This window comes from Scyliorhinus canicula, chromosome 18, assembly GCF_902713615.1.
Source record: "Scyliorhinus canicula chromosome 18, sScyCan1.1, whole genome shotgun sequence".
Classification (NCBI taxonomy): domain Eukaryota; kingdom Metazoa; phylum Chordata; class Chondrichthyes; order Carcharhiniformes; family Scyliorhinidae; genus Scyliorhinus; species Scyliorhinus canicula.
Genome location: NC_052163.1, coordinates 7742912 through 7767561, shown reverse-complemented (window position 1 = coordinate 7767561; position 24650 = coordinate 7742912). Strand labels below are relative to the sequence as shown.

The window sequence follows — 24650 nt, the reverse complement described above, 5'->3', positions numbered from 1 at the left end:
CTGGGTAGGATGGCACCCTGGCTGATGCCACCTGGACACTGGCAGCCTGGTACCATGGCAGTGTCACCTGTGTGCCATCCTGGCACTACCATGACACTCAGGTGGCATTGGCAGCTGGTGGGACATTGCCAAGCTGAACAGTGCCAAGGTTTTTTTCCTGTGACAGGGATCAGGCCTGGGGGTGCCCTGTGTGTGGTGGTGGGTGTGGGGGGAGGGTGCTGAGGACCCCCATATAGGTGATTTGGGCCTATGTGTGGGTTTGGGGGTTACGTTGAGGGGTCGAGAGAATAGGACACCATTTAAAAATGCACGGAAGAGTTCCGGCGAGCTCCTCAGTGCAGGAAATGGGACTAAGTGTGGTCTTGTCGGGGTGTTCGCTGCTGAGGCCCCAAATCTACCCAAATGGGAACAGAGCCCCGTTTGCTACCGTGGGGTTCCTCAGCGCTGGGAAACACGTTCGTTATGGGACGTTGGTCCCACTTGAGTAGATCATGCCCAATAGCTCATTAAGTGTCTCAGTGCCACATTTTCTTTGATAACATTCCTGTGAAATGCCCTGTGATCGACGTACCCTCTAAACTGTCCATCAATACCCACACAGACTGTGTACAAGTCAGCCCCTTAAAGCAAAATAATTTAAAGGGCTCACGCACTGCACAAAAAATTAGCCGGTACATTGTTTGGAATGTTTTAATGACATTATTTGGAATTGTTTGGAATGCTTTAATTACATTATAGGCAGTATATAAATACAAGTTGTTGTTGAAGGAATTTGGGCAGCACGGGAGCACAAGTGACTATCACTGTGGCTTCTCAGCGCCAGGGTCCCAGGTTTGATTCCCCGCTGGGTCACTGTCTGTGTGGAGTCTGCGCGTTCTCCCCATGTCTGCGTGGGTTTCCTCCGGGTGCTCCAGTTTCCTCCCACAGTCCAGTGCAGGTTAGGTGGATTGGCCATGCTAAATTGCCCTTAGTGTCCGGAAAGGTTAGATGGGGTTATTGGGTTACGGGCTTAGGGTAGAAGCGAGGGCTTAAGTGGGTCGGTGCAGACTCGATGGGTCGAATGGCCTCCTTCTGCACTATATGTTCTCGATTCTATGAATAAGGTCACATCAATTGGGAGCCCTGTTGTTGTTTGCTACACTCAGCGCAAATGGTTTTAATATAATTAATAAGTTTGGGCATCACAACCTGTCTGTTTCTTCAAATATATTTGATTTATTAAGTGACATTTTACCTTTGTGTACTTCAGGTAACTTTCCTGCAAAAGAGGGCATCTGTTCTTCAGGAGGAGCTGGACACTTACCGCAATAGAAGGTGGGTGTATCACTTCACAAGCAGTTTAACAGTGGCACCTCCCAATGCCTTTGCCGTTTCTGCCTTTTTAACGTCCCAGAGTGGGAGCAGTGTTCTGCCCGTAACCAGTTAAAGTAGCTGGTGCTGTTACCACAGCAACATTATTCAAATGTAGCAAACTATAAAACTATTAGGGGTTTTCTGCCCCTTCCCCAGCTGACTGAGGATATTTCTAATGGGGTAGAGGGGGGCAGGAAGTGCCTCAGGAGACTCATTAAGTGGGCATTATTTATGTGGGAACCTTTACCATGCAGAGGCTATTTGATCCTGGGCATCAAGTCAACCCTCCCTGGGCGCAGACAGACTTTCTTAAAGATATTACTGAATGGCCATCAGGGGCGACAATTCTGCCTAATACCACATACTGAGGTCAATTGTCATGCAACAGGCTGTTCTCCTAAAGATCAACCAACTCTTACACAGACCAGGACACAGCCTAGACTTTGCTAGCTTGTGAGGTTCAGTTACTGCATTGGATAAACTCACAGTTTCCAGGGTACTCTAATGAAACTGAAACTATCATTTTAAAAAGTCTTACAACACCAGGTTAAAGTCCAACAGGTTTGTTTCAAATCACTAGCTTTCGGAGCACTGCTCCATCCTCAGGTCCTTCATTCACCCGAGGAAGGAGCAGTGCTCCGAAAGCTAGTGATTCGAAACAAACCTGTTGGACTTTAACCTGGTGTTGTAAGACTTCTTACTGTGCCCACCCCAGTCCAACGCCAGCATCTCCACATCATATCATTTTAAAGGTTATTTTTGGGCAGGATTTTTATCCTCACCGAGATACATTTCCATGGAAGTTATATTTTCTGGAAATATCCAGACGTTCTTGCAGATTCTTATTCCTACCACTCCTTTGTCATACCTAACAAGTGATTTTGTAGAGAAGGCTTTGTGTTCTCCAGGTCAGAAGCTGCTGATGACACATTGTCTTTAAATATTTAAGGTTCCTTGACTAACAAAGAGATTTTGATGGTATCTTGGGAATTGTTAAAGTTAGAAATTTTTGCAGATGAAAAAAGGGGTTTTGTTGACTTGACTGGTAAGCACCTCTACAATATGAAGTTCTTCCATCTTCCTCCCTATCCTGAGGTCACTTCAGAACGGAATCACTGAGCTCAAGCTACGCTGAAGCCTTACTTTTACATGAGTTGATACTGTGAGGATTGCACACTGCAATGGGCATCATAGCCAACCATTTACCAGCCCCTTCCAACTTTTATATATGTTGCTCTTTTGCTCATTTGTCCTAGTAGCTCCTTATACAATCATACACTCAGAGGAGGCTATTCAGCCCATCGCCTCTCTTTGGGGCAGCCAGCCAAATAGTCCTACTTCCCTGCTCTTTCCCAAGAACCCTGTGAATGTTTATTTTTTCAATTATTATCCAATTGCTTTGAATGTTCTTATCGAAATTACGCTCACCGTTCTATCAGACACGGCATTACAGATTATAATTTGTTGCATAAAGAAGTTGCCTCCTGTGATTTTTCCCAAAAAATTACCTTAAGTGACTCAATATCAAGTTTTGTTTGATAATGCCCCCTCTTAAATACCTTGGAACAATTTACCTGATCAAGATACTACATAAATGCAAGTTGTTGAGGTGTGAGTGATGCAGCTGAGCTTAAATGTTGGGGGGTTTCCGTGAAGCACTGCAATCCATGATGCTCGGAAGAGGACTTCCCGAATTCTGAAGAAAGCTGGTGTATGTCCACGTCGGAATAGTTTGTGACTTGAAGGAGAACTTGGAAGTGATGGTATTTCCAATTCGTGCTCTTGAACTTCTTGGTGGTGGAAGTTACAGAGGCAAGAGAGTGTGTTTGATGTCATCAAGCAATAGAACAGAGATTGCTTCCTACTCAGAACCCAGAACTTAGAAGGAGCCAAACATATTCTTGTTTTAAAAGAAAGTCCAAAGCTGTGTTAATAAAAATTGACTGCAATTTGGAGCCATTAAACATTAAATATCACAGTCAATAAACATTTGTATGTTGTGCCATGGATGTAACACTTAGAATCATAAAATGATACAGCAGAGAAGTCTATTCGGCCAATCGTGTCAGTGCTGGTGCCAGAATTGGGTACTTTAAAAAAAATTATATTTAAAAAAAAACAGTTTCACAAAGGGAATTAAGACAGAGTCTGTCCATAACCTACACCAGACCCTATGGAACCAAGTACACAACTTATGCAGTGGCCACATTCAATCTTTACGTCACTCCAAACCCCTGTCTATTCTGCAGAAGCATCTCAAGGTGACCAGTGTAGACTGATTGCAATGAGAATTACTCCATTCATGGGACGTCATATATTTTAAATTAAAAATGCATAAATCCTGAGCCCGTAAGATTCAGTCACTATCATTAAAAACATTGTGAAAAAAAACTGTAATTACTCTTTCCTGCCACCGCTACTGCAAGGAAGGATTGATCACTGCATAGCCGATCTTTGAAATCAACTCCCAATTCGATCCTCAGATACCATGATCATCTTAAAGGTCCAGAGATCCGGTTATCTTACAAAGAGATTTGGCTCAGATATTTGCTTTGTGCATTTCCAGCCACTAACATAATCCTCATTTGAGTATTACAGCACAGAAAGAGGCAATTGGGCTTATCAAGTAATTCAGGGCACCTAAAAACATAGATGTGCATTTATATAGTGCCTTTTGGTGTCTCAGATTGTCCCAAAGGGCTTTACTTCTGATGTGGAGAAACCATGGGAGCCAGTTTATGCACCTCAGGATCCCACAAAAGCAATTTGCTGTTGTCCCAATGTTCTGCTTTTAGTAATGGTGGATGTGGGATAAATGTTGGCCCAGAACGGGAAGAATTCCCATATTATTTTCCAAATAGTGAAGTGGGATTATCAACCTGAGGGGACAGATAGGTTCCTGTGACTTAATAGGTGAAAAATGTAAGTCATTGTGAAGGCTACTTTGAAACATTAGGAGTAAATAACATTTTCTATAGTACCTTGCATCATTCCGAAGCACCTCAAGTTACCTCGCTGTGAAGAGCAGTAATTGCTGTTCTGAAAGCAACAGCTGCAGAGAGTAATGAGGTTATTGATCAGTTAACCGGTTTAGGGCAGTGGTTGCTGAGGGCAGGATGTTGGCGCATCTCCTGCTCTTCTTCAAAATGGTTCTTCATGGCCTGTGTTGGTGGAGATTATTGACTCTCTCATCTGCCTCTTCTCTTTGCTGTAGGAGATGCCTAGTTCAAGGACTTAAGCACACAGTCCAAAGATGTGCAGGTTAGGTGGATTGGCGATGATAAAATTGCCCCTTTCTGTCCAGGGTTGTGCAGGTCAGGTGGTGTTATTGGGATAGCACGGGATAGGGTGTTCTTTCAAAGGGAGGGTCGGTGCAGACTCAATGGGCCAAACGGCCTCCTTCTGTACTGTACAGATTCTATGACAAATTTACATTGGCAGGTTAATTGTAAATGTGGACTTCCGAATTTAGTGTGTGCGTGACAGAAGATGTTTTAATGGATTTATTGATTTCCTTATAGCAGTTGGTTTATTTTGTACCCAAACAAAATCTGTCATTTTATTATTTCAGATGATGAACAACTGGATGATTTCCTTATCTCACACATATCTTTAATATAACTAACATGGCACAGAATGGGATCGCAGCAGAATCAACAGTTACTGTGTAAGGACGAACATCTTTTGTGTGGGAAGCAGTGAGATTAACAGCTGAATATCAGTAATCTTTAATTTTATTGAAGGTCAAAGAAACAGTATTTCCCCCGCCAGTATTGTGTCTCCATCTCCACTTTGTTTTGGTCCAATCAGATGTGCTTTTAACATTTTATTTTTGCTTTTCAAAATGTTTATATACTTTTTTTATAAACTGTATTAATAATCTGTAAGTCTGTACATATCATTGTCAATATTTTCTTATTATTTAAGCCTGCAGTTCTTGTATTATTACCAGCAATCAAGTCCTCATTTAAATTTGTGCTTTGTATTGTATTTCATTTGTTTTTTCACATTATGATTTTTAAATGCTGACATCTTATTAAATTATCTATTTCATGCACGTTTGTTTTATGATTATTTTAATGAATTGTGACAACTTTGAAAGAGCTTTCAGTCAAAGTGTTACCCAGTTCCTGTCTGAATAATAATGTATTTTCATTAAAAAAAGACCTAGTCACTTGGCCAGAAAATTAAGTTTATTAGCTTGAGCCACCATTTTATTAGCTTGAGCCACCATTTTATTGGCTTGGCCAATATTTTTGGACATGGAATCTATTTGCCAAAAGTACCACAGTAATTTTATATTTTTGAAGGTTGAGGAAGTTCTGCTGATTGACCAGTGGATAAATTATCTCCATGTAGTACTGACCTGTACATGCCAAAACCTGCCCACAATAAACTCCTGGGCATGCTGTATTAGTTGTTCTAAGCTAACGGACAATTTAGGGTAATTCAATTGGCCACTCAGGCAGGTAGAATTGTGTGCCAACATGTCAATACCTTTAGGAGATTATTTATTTACAGAGTTAAGATTTATAAAAATGCTGGAAAAACATTGATCCCCTGCTGCTGAAAACTCCTAATTCCAGCCATTCCTCAAGACACTTTTATGACATAAAGCTCCTTCTGGCAATATTTAAATTGCAATTCACTCCAATAACAAAACTACTACTTGTATTTATGTAATGCCTTTAAAGTAACAAGCATCCAGAGGCACTTCATAGAGACGGAAACAGACACCCAGCAGCAGCTGAGGAATTAGGAGAATTAACCAAAGGCAAGGTCAAAGAAATAGGCTGCAAAAGTGAGGAGAGGTAACAAGATTTCAATGTTTATGCAAAGAATTTGAGAGCCTTGGGCCCAAACACTTTTTTTATATATATAACTTTAGAGTACCCAATTCTTTTTTTCCAATTAAACGACAATTTATTGTGACCAGTCCACCTACCCTGCACATCTTTGGGTTGTGGGAGTGAGGCCCACGCAGACACGGGGAGAATGTGCAAACTCCACACGGACAGTGACCCGAGACCGGGGTTGAACCGCGGTCCTCGACGCCATGAGGCAGCAGTGCTAACCACTGTGCCGCTCGCCTTGGTCCCAAACACTGGGGACTCCTTCACTGTAAGAGGCAATGGAGAGGTTGCAGTGGCTGCCAAAATCAGATGAATGCAAGATATACATTGGCACATGGAGCTGAAGGAGTTGTAGAGGTCACGGTGAGGTGAACCGTTGGAGACACTTCCAACCAAAGTCAAGATTTTTGAATTCAAGACATTGGCGTTGGAAACCCAGTGGAACACATGGGGCTGGGTCATGTGTAGGGATAAGATACAGGGACAGAGTTTCCATGAGTTAAATTTATATGCTTGAAACTCATGATGAGTGAGGGTAGCATGGTGGCACAATGGTTAGCACTGCTGCCCCACCCCACCAATTGCCCCTTAGTGTCCAAATGGTTTTGTGGGGTTACAAGGTTACGGGAATAGGTTGGAGGCGTAGGCTTAAGTAGGATGCTCTTTCCAAAGGCCGATACAGACTTGAAGGGCCGAATGGCCTCCTTCTGCACAGTAAATTCTATAAGCCAATCCTCTCAACTCCTGAATCAACCTAATGAATCTCCTCTGCACATTCTCCAGTGCCAGTACATCCTTTCTCAAGGAGACCAAAACAGTACACAGTGCTCCAGGTGTGGCCTCCAGCACCCGGTACAGCTGCAACATAGCATCCCTGTTTTTAAACTCCAATCCCCTAGCAATGGAGGACAAAATTCCATTCACCTTCTTAATTACCTGCTGCATCTGCAAACCAACCTTTTTGCGATTTATGCACAAGGAAACCCAGGTCCCTCTGGACAGCAGCAGGCTACAATTTTTTACCATTTAAATAATAGTCCTATTTGTTGCTATTTCTACCAAAATGGATGACCTCACATTTACCAACATTGTATTCCATCTGCCAGACCCTTGCCCACTCACTTAAATGATCTATATCCCTCTGCAGACTTTCAGTGTCCTCTATACACTTTGCTCTACCACTCACCTTCGTGTCATCTGCGAACTTTGACACTTGGTCCCCAACTTCAAATCATCTATGTAAATTGTAAACAATTGCAGTCCCAACACTGATCCCTAAGGCACACCACTAGCCACTGATCGCCATCCAGAAAAACACCCATTTATCCCCACTCTTTGCTTTCTGTTAGTTAACCAATCCTCTATCCATGCTAATACATTACCCGTAACGCTGTGCACCTTTAATGCAGTAGCCTTTTGTGCGGCACCTTGTCGAATGCCTTCTGGAAATTCAGATACGCATCCAGTGGTTCCCCGTTTTCCACCACACTCGTAATGTCCTCAAAGAATTCCAGTAAATCAGTTAAACATGACCTGCCTTTCATGAACCCATGCTGTGCCTGGCTGATGGGACAATTTTTATCCAGATGTCTCATTATTTCTTCCTTGATGATAGATTCAAGCATTTTCCCCACTGCAGACATTAAGCTAACTGGCCTATAGTTACCCGCCTTTTGTCTACCTTCTTTTTAAAACAGTGGCATCACATATGCTGTTTTCCAACCTGTCAGAGCCGCCCCAGAATCCAGTGAATTTTGATAAATTACAACGAGTGCATTTGCTATTTCCCCCACCATCTCTTTTAGTACCCTGGGATGCATTCCATCAGGGCCAGGGGACTTGTCTACCTTTAACCCGATTAGCCTGCCCACACCTCCTCCTTAGTGATAATGATTGTTTCTAGGTCCTGACCTGCCATAGCTTCCTTGCCATCAATTATTGGCATGTTATTTGTGTCTTCCACTGTGAAGTCCGACACAAAATACCTGTTTAATGCCTCGGCCATTTCCTCATTTCCCATTATTAAATCTTCCTTCTCATTCTCTAAAGGACCAATGTTGACCTGAGCCACTCGTTTTCGTTTTATATATTTGTGGAAACGTTTGTTATTTGTGTTTTATACTCTGAGCTAGTTTACGCTCATAATCTATCTTACTTTTCTGTTGACCTTTAAAGATTTCCCAATCCTCTAGTTTCCCACTAATCTTTGCCAATTTGTATGCATTTTCTTTCAATTTGATACCCTCTATTTCCTCAGATATCCATAGCTGATTATCCCTTTTCCTACAGTCCTTCCTTTTCACTGTTTTATACTTTTGCTGAGCACTGAGAAAAATCATTTTGAAAGTCCTCCACTTTTTCTCAAATGTCCCACCATAAAGTCATTGCTCCCAGTCTACCTTAGCCAACTCCTCCCTCATCCATTGTAGTCTCCTTTGTTTAAGCACAAGACACTGGTATTTGATTTTACCATCTCACCCTCTGTATTTTAAATTCAATCATACTGTGATCTCTCCTTCCGAGAGGATCCCTAACTATGAGATGGTTAATTATTCCTGTCTCATTACACAGGACCAGATCTAGGATAGCTTGCTCCCTTGTAGGTTCCATTACATACTGTTCGAGGAAACTACCGCAGATACATTCTATGAACTCCTCCTCAATGTTGCCTTAACCAATCGACATGTGGATTAAAATCTCCTATGATAATTGCCATACCATTTTTATGTGCATTCTTTGTTTATTGCCTGTCCCACCGTATTGTTATTATTTGGTGGCCTATAGACTACACCTATCAGTGACCTTTTCTTGTTACTGTTTCTAATTTCCACCCAAATGGATTCAACCTTTTTCTCCATAGAACCCATATCAGTGCTCACAACCACCCTGATGTGATCCTTAAATATCAGAGCTACAACACCTACCTTACTTGCTGTCTGTCCTTCCAAATAGTCTGTAAAGCCTGGGTATTTAACTCCCAGTCGTGACCACCCTGCAACCATATCTCTCTAATGGCCACTAAATCATATTCATTCACAATGATTTGTGCCGTCAATTCATTTACCTTGTTTCATTTGTTATGAGCATTCAGGTAAAGTGCCCTTATGCTAGTTTTTACACCTTTTTGAATCACAACATCTCCATTAATAACATCTCCTGAGTTCTTCTTCCCTCTAACTTTTTTCATAATTTTCCATATAGTTGAACCCACCTCCCCACGTACTAACCTACTGCTCTGCTTCCCTTTGACCATTATACTTGCCGTAGTTTTACCCTCCCCCCCCACCCCCCCATTTGCTATTTTAATGTCCTTGTGACCACTATATTTATCCTTTCCGCTAGAACATTGGTCCCAGATCAGTTCAGGTGAAGACTGTCCCAATGGTACAGATACGTCCTGTTCCAATACTGGTGCCAATGCCCCATGAAATGGAACCCCTCTTTCCTGCACCACTGCTTTAGCCACGTGTTTACTTCCCTAATTTTTTATCCCAATGCCAGTTTGCATGTGGCTCAGGTAGTAATCCAGAAATTATAACCATTGAGGACCTGTTCTTTAATTCAGTTCCTAGTGCCTGACATTCCCCAACAGGTCCCCTTTCCTAGTCTTGCCTGAGCTCCTGACCTCATTGCAGCCTTGGTTCGAACATGGACAAAAGAACTGAAAGCCAGAGGTGAGATCATGTTTAACTAATCAAGGCAGCATTTGACCAAGTATGGCATCAAGGAGCCATTACTAAACTGGAGTCAATGGGAATCAGGGGGCAAATTCTCCGCTGGTGGGAGTCATACCTGGCACAAAGGAAGATGGTTGTCGTGGTTGGAGGTCAAACATCTCAACTCCAGGATATCACTGCAGGAGTTCCTCAGGGTAGTGTCCCAGACCCAACCATCTTCAGCTGCTACATCAATGACCTCCCTTCCATCATAAGGTCACAAGTGGGGATGTTTGCGGATGACTGCACAATGTTCACCATTCGCAACTCCTCAGATAATGAAGCAGTCCATGTCCAAATGTAGCAAGACCTGGACAATATCCAGGCTTGGGCTGACAAGTGGCAAGTTACATTCACGCCACACAAGAGCCAGGCAATGACCATCTCCTACAAGAGGATCTAATCATTGCCCCATGACATTCAATGGCATTACCATTGCAGAATCCCCCACAATCAACATTCTGAGGGTTACCATTGACCAGAAACTGAACTGAACTAGCCACATTAATACTGTGGCTACCAGGGCAGGTCAAAGGCTCGGAATCCTACGGTGTGTAATTCACCTCCTGATTCCACAAAGCCTGCCCACCACCTACAAATATTACAATCCCAGACCAGACCCGAACAGTGGCTAGAATACTGGACCAAAACCCCAATATATTAATATTAATCTTCATTAGTATCACAAGTAGGCTTATATTAACAGTGCAATGAAGTTACTGTGAAAAGCTCCTTGTCCAATTCACCTACCAAGTACGTCTTTCGGGACTTGTTGGAGGAAACTGGAGCACCCGGAGGAAACCCACACAGACACGGGGAGAATGGGCAGACTCCTCACAGACAGTGATCCAAGCCTGGAATCAAACCCGGGACCCTAGCGCTGTGAAGGAACAATGCTAACCACTGTGCTACCGTGCCACCCCTAGTTCTGTTGAAAGACTGTGCGGAAAGAATGATTTGTTCCAGCAGTGATTGCATGAAGAAATAGGGTGTGGTTACTTTTAAAACAAAGCTTTATTATAAATACAATATTAAACTTTGTTAACTTCATACCTGAAAAGAACATCTTACAATTACCCCTGAAACACTTGTACTCAATTTCCCATTAAACAACAAGCTAATAAACATACAGATCTCAATCCATCTGGTTCGAATCCCGGCCCTGGGTCACTGTCTGTGAGGAGTTTGCACATTCTCCCCGTGTCTGCGTGGGTTTCACCCCCACAACCCAAAGATGTGCAGGTTAGGTGGATTGGCCACGTTAAATTGCCCCTTAATTGGAAAAAATGAATTGGATATTCTAAATTTATAAAAAAAAAAAAAAAAAAGATCTCAATCCATCTTACTGTGGGAGAAATTTCACCTTCTGGCTGCTAAAAACACCCAGCTTCTGCCAAACAGATTTGTTTTAAAAAAACATGACCACTGCAGTCAAACACACTTTAACCGCAGACTTTTAACCCTTAATTTGGCCAATACTTAAACCCAACATTCTTAAAGTCTTCCAGTCATCACACAAGGCACGAGTCAGGAGTGTAATGGAATACTCACCACTTGCCTGGATGAGTGCAACTCCAACAACACTCAAGAAGCTCTACACCGAGCGGAACGGTGGCACAGTGGTTAGCATTGCTGCCTCATGGCGCTGCAGTCCCGGACTTGATCCCGGCTCTGGGTCGCTGTCCGTGTGGAGTTTGTACATTCTCCCCGTGTCTGCATTGGTCTCACCCCCACAACCCAAAGATGTGCAGGCTAGGTGGACTGGCCACGCTAATTTGCCCCTTAATTGGAAAAAAACGAATTGGGTAATCTAAATTTATTTAAAAAAAGAAGCCCAACACCATCCAGGACAAAGCATCCCGCTTGATCGTTATGCCTTCCACAAACATTCACTCCCTCCACCACTGATGAACAGTAACAGCCGTGTGCCATCTACAAGATGCACTACAGGAACTCACCAAGGCTCCTTCAACAGCACCATCCAATCCCACGACCACTACCACCCAGAAGGACAAGGGCGACAGATACCTGGGAACCCCACCACCTGAACGTTCCCCCCCCCCCCCCCCCCAAGTCACTCACCATCCTGACTTGGAAATATATTGGGCGCAATTCTCCGCACTCACGACGGTGCGGAGAATAGCAGGGGTCGTAAGTTTTTACGGCCACGCTAGTCCGACGCACTCCCGCTATTCTCCCCCCCCCCACGCCCGACCCCCGACACGAATCACTGCCGCCGTTTTTTTTACGGCCAGCAGCGATTCTCAGCTGGCCGATGGGCCGAATTCCAAGCCCTTTACGGCCGTTTTTACGAACGGCAAACACACCTGGTCTGGCCGTTCGTAAAAACGGCCGTAAAGTCCCGATCTTGGCAACCGTGGCACCAATTGGCACGGCAGTACCACGGCTGTGCCAAGGGTGCCATGGGCCCGCGATCGGTGCCCACCGATCGCGGGCAGCGGGTCCAATTCCCGCGCACTCTTTGTCCTTCCGCCGCCCCGCTGTGTCACATCGCGGGGCGGCTGAGGGGCATCCCGGCCCGCGCATGCGCGGGTTTCGCGCAAATGCGCGATGACGTCATCCGCGCATGCGCAAGTTGGAGTCTTCCAATCCGCGCATGCGCGGCTGACGTCATGTGACGCGTCAGCCGGCGCAAACTCTGGCAAGCGGGCTTAACGAAATTCGTTAAGCCCGCTATGCCGGAGTTCACGGCCGCGGCATGCTAGCCCCGACCGGGGACCAGAATCGGTTCCCAGTCGGGGAGGGGGAGGCCGGCGTCAAACCCGCCCGGTTTTGACGCCAGCCTTACGATTTCTCCCTGCCTGGGAGAATTGCGCCAATTGTCTTTCCTTCACTGCCGCTGGGTCAAAATCCAGGACTCCCTCCGAACAGCACAGTAGGGGTACCTACACCACATGGACTGCAGCGTTCAAGAAGGTAGCTCACCACCACCTTCTGAGGGGCAATTAGGGATGGGCAACAAATGTTGTCCTCATCAGCGAAGCCCACATCCCGTAAAAATTAATTTTTTTAAAGTTGAGAAACGATTTGCCCCAGGGCTCCCCTAGTGGTGGACGTGGGAGGGTAGGCAGGGCTTCATCAGCCACAACTTTCTGGGGCACGAATGGTACCAACCAGCACAGTGTTTGAGATACTAAACCATCACGAGGCCCAAGTGCTTTTCTCCTTAAAAACAGATGATTAAAGTGCTCCATTGTAGGATTCTCACTCCACCAACCAGCTGCTTTACATTAGAAATTATTTTGCCAACCTATAAATAACTTTAATTTAGAAAAAGAAATTGAGGGCAGTCGGCTCTGACAAATCTGCAGCAGAATCTGAGGTACAAAATGATCAGAGCTTTCTAGCTAATTTTCAAAAGGCCTTTATTAAAGAAGGAACTAGATTCTCATGCATGCAGCGTTTAGTCAAGAATATAGTGACACCATTTCACTGCCACCTGTCATGTTGAATACATTCAAAAGGTGGCTAGATGTGACACTTGAGGCGAATGGGATCAAGGGTTATGGGGAGAAAGCAGGATTAGGTTGTTGAGTTGGACGATCAGCTATGATCGTGACAAATGGCGGAGCAGGGCTCGAAATTCCGAATGGCTTACTCCTGCCCCTCATAGAATTTACAGTGCAGAAGGAGGCCATTCAGCCCATCGAGTCTGCACCAGCCCTTGGAAAGAGCACCCTACCCAAGGTCAACACCTCCACCCTATCCCCATAACCCAGTAACCCCACCCAACACTAAGGGCAATTTTGGACGCTAAGGGCAATTTATCATGACGAATTGCACTCTGACACAGCATCAACATGACCCCCACTGAACTCAACCCTGATGTTGCGAAGAGAGGTTGAGCACAGGCCAAGTTCATCCCTGAAAGGAGAGCGGTCATGGAATTCCCGTACCAGCCTCCCCGGACAGGCGCCGGAATGTGGCGACTAGGGGCTTTTCACAGTAACTTAATTGAAGCCTACTCGTGACAATAAGCGATTTTCATTTTCATTTTTCATTTACAGTGCAGAAGGAGGCCATTCGGCCCATCGAGTCTGCACCGACTCTTGGGAAGAGCACCCTACCCAAGGTCAACACCTCCACCCTATCCCCATAACCCAGTAACCCCACCCAACACTAAGGGCAATTTTGGACACTAAGGCCAATTGAGCATGGCCAACCCACCTAACCTGCACATCTTTGGACTGTGGGAAGAAACCGGAGCACACGGAGGAAACCCACGCACACACGGGGAGGATGTGCAGACTCCGCACAGTGACCCAAGCCGGAATCGAACATGGGACCCTGGAGCTATGAAGCAATTGTGCTATCCACAATGCTACTTGTGCTGCACTGTCTTCTATGTCTATGTTTCTATTAGAAAGATTGACCTGTCAAAAACTATGCGGGTGTTTTGACTCTTGCCATACTGCTCAAGCTGGTGGTGCAGCTGTATTTTTAGAGCAGCAATATCGGGGACTGAACATGACTGAAAAGGGCAATATGCAGCCTAGAAATCAATACCTACCAGCAGTATTAATGGATGAGTGCCTAATACATTCACATGGTAGGCCGGCACGTGGCACAGTGGGTGGCACTGCTGCCTCACGGCGCTGAGGACCCGGATTCGATCCCGGCCCCGAGTCACTGTCCGTGTAGAGTTTACACATTCTCCCCGTGTCTGCGTGGGTTTCACCCCCACAACCCAAAGATGTGCAGGGTAGGTGGATTGGCCATGCTAAATTGCCCCTTAATTAGAAAAAGAAAATAATTGGGTACTCTAAATTACAAAATAAATACATTCACATACTCTGTCTACTATTATAGCATTTATTTAAAGTCAGTTAGTAGCTTCAGTTAAACAGTGGAGTGAGCAATGTCATACAGAATCATCACATGCTCATTTGCTGACATTGGCGAGTCATTTCTAGGCTACAGCTTTTGTAAAACATTTCTTGTGGCTGAGTTTGGTGAATGTGCTGCCCAATGTGGCACTGCGCCATCCAGAACCACAATGGTTCCAGCTTCAATTCCCGGTTATTGCTGAGTTAGCTGTTCTGATGCTCTAGATTTTGGCATTCCAGAACGGAAGAAAAAGGGGGAAATCTGCCAGAATCCTCTTCCTGATTGCCATTCAATGATTCCCCCTCTGGGACTTCCAGGGTTATATAGGGTCAAATGTTTAGCCTTCTGCTGCCACAAACCTTGAGCAACCTTTATACAAACTTTTTCTGTTAGTGTATTCTATTAATACACCCATAGTTGAAAACATCAAAGTCAAAAGAAAATATCGTCAGTCAGAAGACCTGAATTCTGAACCATAAGCTTTGAATTCAGTTGATTCCTCACAACAAGTGTCACTATCGCTGTTTCGTATCTCCGCCCGAAACCTGCTTAGCATCGTTTCCAGGGAGCTTGATTGAAGCAGAATCAAAAGCCATTTCCCATTTGACTCCTGCAAGAAGATAGGAGGTGGGGAGGAGTGAAATTGGTCTTTGTTCATTTCCGTCCCTTGTAGAACAGCCGTGGACACCACTTGACCAAGCTTGAGAACATGCCACGTGAGGGACTACAGGTTTGAACCTCTGTTCTACCACAGCTGCATCCCCAGAAAGGTGTTTCCATAGATATAACCACTTACAGACGTGTATTCATTCGAATTCTAGCCTTTATACTTGAAGTAAATTGAAGGGGTGTAGATTAGGTTGATCTTAGATAAAGAAAAATGGTCGGCACAACATCGTGGGCTGAAGGGCCTGTACTTTGCTGTACTGTTCTATGTTAAACCCAACCATGGCAGCTAATGGAATTTAAACTCAATTAGTGAAGAGAGCCAGTCTCAGTAATGATGACCATGAAACAAATAGTTGTTGTAAAAACCCATCTGGTCCGTAATGTCCTTAAGGAAAGAAATCTGACGTCCTTGGCCTGGTTTTGACTCCAGATCCACGGCAATACGGTAGAGTCTTAACTGCCCTCTGAAATTATCTCACAGGACACTCAGTTCAAGGGCAATTAGGGGTGGGCAACAATGCTGGCCCAGTCAGCAATGCCCACTTCCCATGAAAGAATTTTAAACATTAATTTATACCACAGAAAAAGGCATTCAAGGGCAGCACGGTGGCACAGTGGTTAGCATTGCTGCCTTACGGCGCTGAGGTCCCAGGTTCGATCCCGGCTCTGGGTCACTGTCCGTGTGGAGTTTGCACATTCTCCCCGTGTCTGCGTGGGTTTCACCCCCACAACCCAAAGACGTGCAGGGTAGGTGGATTGGCCACGCTAAATTGCCCCTTAATTGGAAAAAGAAAATTGGGTACTCTAAATTTTTTTTTTAATTATAAAAAAGAAAAAGGCATTCAGCCCAACTGATCAACACGGGTGTTAATGCTCCACACAAGCCTCACCCTACTCCATCCAACCCTATATGTGTACCTTTCTATTCCTTTCTCCCTCATGCACTCTCACCCCTTCCTATCTCTTCAACATCCTCCAACCCTCCAAGATCTCTGTGCTTCTCCAATTCTGACTTGCACGACCCCAATTTGAATTCCTCCACCTTTTCCAGTGCCTTCTCTACCTTGCTCTCCTATTTTGAGACACTCCTTAAAACTTTGATCAGGCGTTTTTGGCAATCTGCCCTATTATCTCCCATTCATGGCTCGGTTTCAAACTGTGCTCCTGGGAAGCACCTTGGGCTATTTTACTATGTTAAAGCCACCATGTGAGTGCAAGTTGTTCTTGTTCTACTTATCTAACTTCCCCCTAAGGTCATCTGTATTATTTGCCTCAACTACTCCATGTCCATGATGCATGTACATATCAGTCAGAGTAAAGTGTCTGCATATCACAATTGGCATTTGTAACCGTGCCCGTACTATATTCTAAAGCTCGCTCCTACTGTTTCTTTAGTGCATCGAAAGAAGACCGACTATGTAAAGGGAAAAAAATGCAAATGAACAAGTACAGGAGCAAGGATCCACACAGATGTCACCTAGGTACTAACTCCTGCATGGAGCGTGAGAAACAGAGTGTGAGCAAGTAATCAAACATCCCTTGATCTTTTGAGCTCCAATGTGAGAAAGACAAATAAACAGAAAATGAAGTTTGTCACACAAAAGGAGCCAGCAGTCAAGCCAAGTCTAGCTGATCTCACCAAGGGGCCATGACGCTTGTTAGGTAGGCATCAATTACAGACTCTCTAGCTGCGCGTTAATAAATAGGGAGGTGACAGCACTTCATGCTTTCCTGGGGAGACAGCAGCGTAGGTTGCTAACGCAATTTCTAAAGAGGACACCGGCCATGGAAAGATGATGTAAGTGGGCTTAGCCGAGATCACACCAGTTATTGTTATTCCTGCCTTGTCTCCCATTTGTATCATGTAACAAAATGTGATTGTTGTTGGACCCAGCCTACTCTGTTTACTCTGCAGTACGAATCAATGGTATATGGAGAATTAGGCATAGTTTACTCCAAGGTCACATTTGTGACTTTATCACAGTGGCTGCACCTCCTTGCCCTGATGCAGGATGAAAGTCAAAGTAACATTGTGAAAGTTGTACTGCAGGTTTATATGGGCAGGCTGCCAGGGTACAGTGCTCAACACCATGACCAGTGCCATTGGCGACAGGCATTTATCTTTGTCTCCAGATGCAGGCACCAAAACTATGTCTCAAATCTGAGTTTTGGGAACTTTCAATGCTTCCAGAGATCTTTATGCTGTCTCGTTTACATGGCAGTTGGAACATGAATAGAACATTGATGTTGAATTTGCATGCGAGTTGTGGAGACCAACCCTTGCAAATCGAACTCTGAATTAGCCCAGACTTAGCGTGAAGCTTTGTCTGGCCAACTAACATACCCTGGCCACAGTGTCTGGCTGAAGAATCCTTGCATTAGGTAACAACAACCTGAATTTATATTGCCCCTTTAACACAGCAAAATATCCCAAGGCATTTCACAGGACGGTTATCGCAAAGGATTTGACACCACCTCAAATATGAAAAATGAGGACAGGTGACCAAACATTTTGTCAAAGAAATAGATTGTAAGAATGTCAGAAAATAAAGGTTTGGGATGGAATTCTAGGATTTAGGGCCTCAGCTGCCATTGAGGGAGCAAAGGAATCCCGAGATATACAAGAAGCCAAAGTTGGGGAAGCATAGGTTCTTAGAGGATTAAAAAAAAATAGTGGAAAAATACATTGGTTTTCGCTGAAAGTCACATTAGTTGAGAATTAATTGATGTTAAAAGTGGCGTAATAAATGCACAACCTTAGGGCAGCATGGTGGCCTAGTGGTTAGCACAACCGCCTCACGGCGCTGAGGTCCCAGGTTCGATCCCGGCTCTGGGTCACTGTCTGTGTGGAGTTTGCACATTCACCCCGTGTCTGTGTGGGTTTTGCCCCCACAACCCAAAGATGTGAAGGCTAGGTGGATTGGCCACGCTAAATTGCCCCTTAATTGAAAAAATTATTGGGTACACTAAATTTATATAAAAAAAAATAAATGCACAACCTTCTCCCTACAAATAACAGCAAAAGACTGAAAGCTTTATCAGTGAATTGATGGCCTGCCTCTTATTGTCAAACTCAGAAACTGACCCTGCCGAGCATCCAGTATTCATTCTCATTTTATAAAACATAGGATTATACAGCACACTGTGTTCCGGTGCTTTGAAACAGCTGTTTAATTCATCCAGCTCCTTACTCCATCTCCATAGCCCTGTCATTTCTTCCCTTCGCATCACTGTCCAATTCCCTTTGGAAAGTCATTATTGAATGTGTTCCGATTGGCTTTTAAGGCAGCACATTCCAAATCACAACAACTGGCTGCCAGAAACAGATCAAAACGATTCTCGTCTCGCCCGGGCCTTTTCTCTGGGATCTCCAAACGCAGACGGTAATTCTGGACTTTTTGCGAAAGTAAAACAGATGACGATGAACAGGCTGCTCGCTTTACATTATTCCCATTTCCATTTCCATTGTGCGAATTGCACTCTGACACAGCATCAACATGACCCCCACTGAACTCAACCCTGATGTTGCGAAGAGAGGTTGAGCACAGGCCAAGTTCATCCCTGAAAGGAGAGAGGTCATGGAATTTACAGTGCAGAAGGAGGCCATTCGGCCCATCGAGTCTGCACCGACTCTTGGGAAGAGCACCCTACCCAAGGTCAACACCTCCACCCTATCCCCATAACCCAGTAACCCCACCCAACTCTAAGGGCAATTTTGGACACTAAGGGCAATTTAGCATGGCCAATCCACCTAACCTGCACATCTTTGGACTGTGGGAGGAAACCGGAGCACCCGGAGGAAACCCACGCAGACATGGGGAGGATGTGCAGACTCCACACAGACAGTGACCCAAGCCGGGAATCGAACCTGGGACCCTGGAGCTGTGAAGCAATTGTGCTATCCACAATGCTACCGTGCTGCCCAGAGGGAAAGTTATTCCCAATCTGCTTGCTGCACAATCCCGCCCCCCTTTCTACTTTCACCCGGATTTCCAGGAGGATGGCAAAGTCTTTCTTCCAGCAACAAAGCTGGGCAGAAATTCAGTGGGGTCTTTGTTCTTTGGGTGACCACTTTGTGGAGTTGGCAGCAAACAGGCCCCAAGACCCAGCCTCAGTTAGACCTTGCAGGTGGGTTGCAGGGCGCAAAATAGGTAACTCACCGATTGAGGCCTCAATATAGAGTAAATTGGGAGGTGGGGGTTTGGGGCTGTTTAGCACAGGGCTAAATCGCTGGCTTTGAAAGCAGACCGAGCAGGCCAGCAGCACGGTTCGATTCCCGTAACAGCCTCCCCGAACAGGCGCCAGAATGTGGCGACTAGGGGCTTTTCACAGTAACTTCATTTGAAGCCTACTCGTGACAATAAGCGATTTTCATTTCATTTCATTTTTCATTTAATTCAGGGTGAGGATTGCAAAGGTGGGGTTCCTGGGGGAGCAGCTTATTTTAGTGGGTCTTGGGCAGACTGTGCAGGCACCAATCAGTTTTGACTTCAGATGTTAATTGGGGTTCTATTTATGTAAAAGGACCCCAATTTCTATACTGAGAAGAGCCTAGCACCTGAAACACACAAGCTATTTGAGCGTCCAACATAAAAGGTCTCTTTCAAAATGGAATGGATCATTTCGCTGGTGTTAATGGGCAGGATGGTGACCGATCCATTCTAAAGCCGTTACCACCCCAATGATACCAGGCAACCAGGCTCAAACTCAACTCCAATGTATCAGAGGGAGTGAGCCGATACCTTTGCATTCTGACCCACAGTGACACCACAGTGCTGTGCATTGCCAAAGGGATCTGGGTGGGCTGGGTAAATAGCGGGAAAGACTAATATCAAGATTCACCCCAGGTGTGAAGCAGTTTGCAATTTACCCGGCCCACTCCCAATGGCAAGTTCCAGATTTCACTGAAAAATGGCGGGCATATAATTTTAGGGCAGCATGGTATCACAGTGGTTAGCACTGCTGCCTCACAGCTTCAGGGTCCCGGGTTCAATTCCGGCCTCGGGTGACTGTGTGGAATTTGCACGTTCTCCCCGTGTGTGCGTGTGTTTCCTCCGGGTGCTCCAGTTTCCTCCCACAGTCCAAAAGATGTGCAGGTTAGGTGGATTGGCCGTGCTAAATTGCTCCTTAGTGTCCAAAGGTTAGGTGAGGTTACGGGGATGGGGTGGAGGCGTGGGCTTAAGTGCGGTGCTCTTTCCAAGGGCTGGTGCAGACTCGATGGGCTGAATGGACTCCATCTGCACTGTAAATTCTATGAAATTAACCCTCATGTGTAAGGTGGCACAGTGCGCTGCCTGGCGGCACTGAGTACCCGGGTTCGATCCCGGCCCTGGGCTACTCTCCGTGTGGAGTTTGCACCTTCTCCCCATGTCAGCTTGGGTCTCACACCCCCAGCCGAAAATGTGCAGAGTAGGTGGATAGGCCATGCTAAATTGCCCCTTAATTGGAGAAAAAAGAATTGGGTACTTTAATTTTTTTTTAAGAACCCTTATTTGCTTTCATTTCAATTTCATTAATGAGATTGAAGTCCAATGCAGCGGCCTGTCGGGAACTACCCATCTCCCCAGCCGGAGGTCACACAAGTGTCATTTAGTATTCCTTTTTAAAAACATGAATCTGGCTCGATGGCTTCTAAGGGGACGTGAGTGGCCAGTTCCATTTTCCGGCATGCCATTCAAGGACACCGGGGGGGGGGGGGGGGGGGGGGGGGTTGGTATGATCGGGAGGTAGAAGCATTCCAGGTCAGAGGTCGCTCCTGAGGGGCTTTGCATCTGTGAGGCCTTCAAGCCATCTTTAAATATTGTGGAGACTCATAACAGGGGCAACCACAGCTACAGCCTGCATGTCCCACCAAACAATTCAGGGCAGCCATGCTGCAGCTTCTCTCCTGAAAATCAATCTCACTCCCTTTTACTGTGAGCAGCCTCTAGCTTCACAGCTGAAGGCTATGGTAATTGAGGTTTTAGCTTTGTTAGTTGTGAGAGCACTTCACAGCTGCAGGTTGTGTTTGCTGCAGCTCCTGCTGGTGGCTGCAAATGCCTGGAGGCTTCTGTTGCTGTTTCCTTCCCTTTCTGTAGCCGGAAAGAAGATCAATTTTTAAAAAGATACCTGGGTCCTGGAACGCCGGGCTCGGGGGATGTACGAGTCCAGAGGCAATCCGGTTTGAGGCAGGACCATACTGCAGACCTGGTACACGACATTGATCCAAATGGGCCACCTGGAGGCACCATTGAAGAAATGATTTTGCAGGTTGCTGACGCTTTTCTTTCTGGTGTGGTGAGTGCTGCTTGAAATTGGCACATCACTGTGGGTTAAACATGCTGGAAGTCAAGATGTTCAACTGCACCTTGAGCGCCGGTGGAATATGTGGATGCCAGGATTTGCTTCCGGTGAGATAGGGCCATGTGGGAGGGGCCTGCACAGCTGGGGCTCCAAGACGGAGGATGTCGCTGATACGTGGAACAAGTAACACATTGATAGATTACTACAATAAAGTTTTGGATATGATAACATATTCTCTCTTTTTTTTATAAATTTAGAATATCCAATTCATTTTTTCCAATTAAGGGGCAATTTAGCATGGCCAATCCACCTATCCTGCACATCTTTTGGGTTGTGGGGGCGAAACCCACGCAGACACAGGGAGAATGAGCAAATTCCACACAGACAGTGGCCCAGAGCCGGGATCGAACCTGGGACCTTGGTGCCGTGAGGCAGCAGGGCTAACCACTTGCGCCACCGTGCTGCCCATGATAGCACATTCTCAGGCTTATCAAAGAACAAAGAAAAGTACAGCACAGGAACAGGCCCTTCGGCCCTCCAAGCCTGCGCTGACCATGCTGCCCGTCTAAACCAAAATCTTCTCCACTTTCGGGGTCCCTATCCCTCTATTCCCATCCTATTCATGTATTTAGACATCACTATTGTCCCTGCTTCCACCATCTCCTCTGGCAGCGAGTTCCAGGCACCCACTACCCTAAAAAACTTACCTCGTACATCGCCTCAAAACCTTGCCCCTCGCACCTTAAACCTATGCCCCGTTGTAATTAACCCCTGTACCCTGGGAAAAAGCCTCTGACTATCTACTCTGTCTATACCCCTCAATTTTGTAGGTCTCTATCAGGTCGCCCCTCAATTTCCTTCATTCCAGTGAGAACAAACCAAGTTTATTCAACCTCTCCTCATAGCTAATGCCCTCCATACCAGGCAACATCCTGGTAAATCTCTTCTGCACCCTCTCTAAAGCCTCCACATCCTTCTGGTAGTGTGGCGACCAGAATTGAACACTATACTCCAAGTGTGGCCTAACTAAGGTTCTATACAGCTGCAACATGACTTGCCAATTTTTATACTCAATGCTCCACCTGTGTTGCCCCTTTCAGTGACCTGTGGACCTGTACACCTAGATCTCTCTGACTTTCAATACTCTTGAGGGTTCTACCATTCACTGTATATTCCCGACCTGTATTAGACCTTCCAAAATGCATTACCTCACATTTGTCCGGATTAAACTCCGTCTGCCATCTCTCCGCCCAAGTCACCAAACGATCTAAATCTGGCTGCATCCTCTGACAGTCTTCATCGCTATCCGCAATTCCACCAACTTTTGTGTCGTCTGCAAACTTACTAATCAGACCAGTTACATTTTCCTCCAAATCGTTTATATATACTACAAACAGTAAAGGTCCCAGCACTGATCCCTGCGGAACACCACTTGTCACAGCCCTCCAATTAGAAAAGTACCCTTCCATTGCTACTGTCTGCCTTCTATGACCGAGCCAGTTCTGCATCCATCTTGCCAGCTCACCTCTGATCCCGTGTGACTTCACCTTTTGTACCAGTCTGCCATGAGGGACCTTGTCAAAGGCCTTACTGAAGTCCATATAGACAACATCCACTGCCCTACCTGAATCAATCATCTTTGTGACCTCCTCAAAAAACTCTTATCATGTTCGTGAGACCCGACCTCCCCTTCACAAAACTGTGCTGCCTCTCACTAATACGACCCCATTTGCTTCCAAATGGGAGTAGATCCTGTCTCGAAGAATTATCTCCAGTAATTTCTCTACCACTGACATGAGGTTCACCGACCTGTAGTTCGCTGGATTATCCTTGCTACCCCTTCTTAAACAAAGGAACAACATTGGCTATTCTCCAGTGCTCCAGGACATCACCTGAAGACAGTGAGGATCCAAAGATTTCTGTCCAGGCCTCAGCAATTTCCTCTCTAGCCTCCTTCAGTATTCTGGGGTAGATCCCATCCGGCCCTGGGGACTTATCCACCTTAATATTTTTCAAGACGGCCAACACCTTGTCTTTTTGGATCTCAATGTGACCCAGGCTATCTACACACCCTTCTCCAGACTCAACACCCACCAATTCCTTCACTTTGGTGAATACTGATGCAAAGTATTCATTTAGTAGCTTGCCCATTTCCTCTGGCTCCACACATAGATTCCCTCCCCTGTCCTGCAATGGTATCCTCCGTTTCTTTTGAGGAGCCTGCGAGGGGTGATACTGAGTGTTTTTTTGTGTGAAGATGAGCTGATGTAGCTTTGTATTGGTAACAATATGGAACGGTGATGTTTCCTTGCTGTTTAATGGTTAGTGTGATATATGGAGCGTTATGTGGTTGATTTCCAAATCTTTGTTACTGTTGACCATTTAGTAAACAAAACATTCTCAAGTGCCTCCCTGAGGGTACACCCATGTCTCAGATGCTGATTATTGATTTCATTTCAATCAACCTTTGATAGCTGAACAGTTTGCCTGAACTCCAGAAGTGTCAGCACCATAGAGCCACAAACCAACAATCAAACACTTAAGAGCGGAGCTTCAGTGCTGGGGTCCCTCTCACTGCCAAAGGCTGAGTGTGTGGATTAGGGGAGGGCACCTGAGCACGGCCTCCCTAACTTTCCCGGCAGCGGTCTGGGGTCTAGAGGCTCCTGATGTGGCTGGGTGTGACTGTGCAGAGCAAGGTTCGCCAAGACAACTGGCTCACTAGATGGCACTCCGAGAAAGGGTGGGACACCTAAGGGTGGGAGAGGCTTGGGGGATTTGAGGGTCCCAGGATGAAGCCCTAACTGATTGTTGGTCTGTCTCCTTCTCCAATTCCTTACAGATACAAAAATGGGGCGAGATTCTCTGTTTCCCGACGCCAATTTTGTAATCGGCGATCGAGCGGAGAATCCCTTTTTGGAATGGAATCGGG

At 45.5% G+C, this 24650-nt stretch overlaps 1 protein-coding gene across 10 annotated transcripts in view; it reads left to right on the top strand.

Moving 5' to 3' along the window:
- Positions 1–24650, top strand: part of cep112 (centrosomal protein 112) — a 698524-nt gene that overhangs the window by 632108 nt on the left and 41766 nt on the right. For 7 of the 10 annotated variants that reach the window (XM_038777029.1, XM_038777031.1, XM_038777026.1 and 4 more), the window contains 2 exons: positions 1250–1314; positions 4925–5410. In XM_038777029.1, the coding sequence (XP_038632957.1) occupies positions 1250–1314; positions 4925–4928 (69 nt within the window). In that variant the 3' untranslated portion in view covers positions 4929–5410. Of the gene's footprint in view, positions 1–1249; positions 1315–4924; positions 5411–24650 lie in introns of those variants that run through there. The other 3 variants (XR_005457964.1, XR_005457967.1, XR_005457965.1) reach the window with 3 other exon arrangements.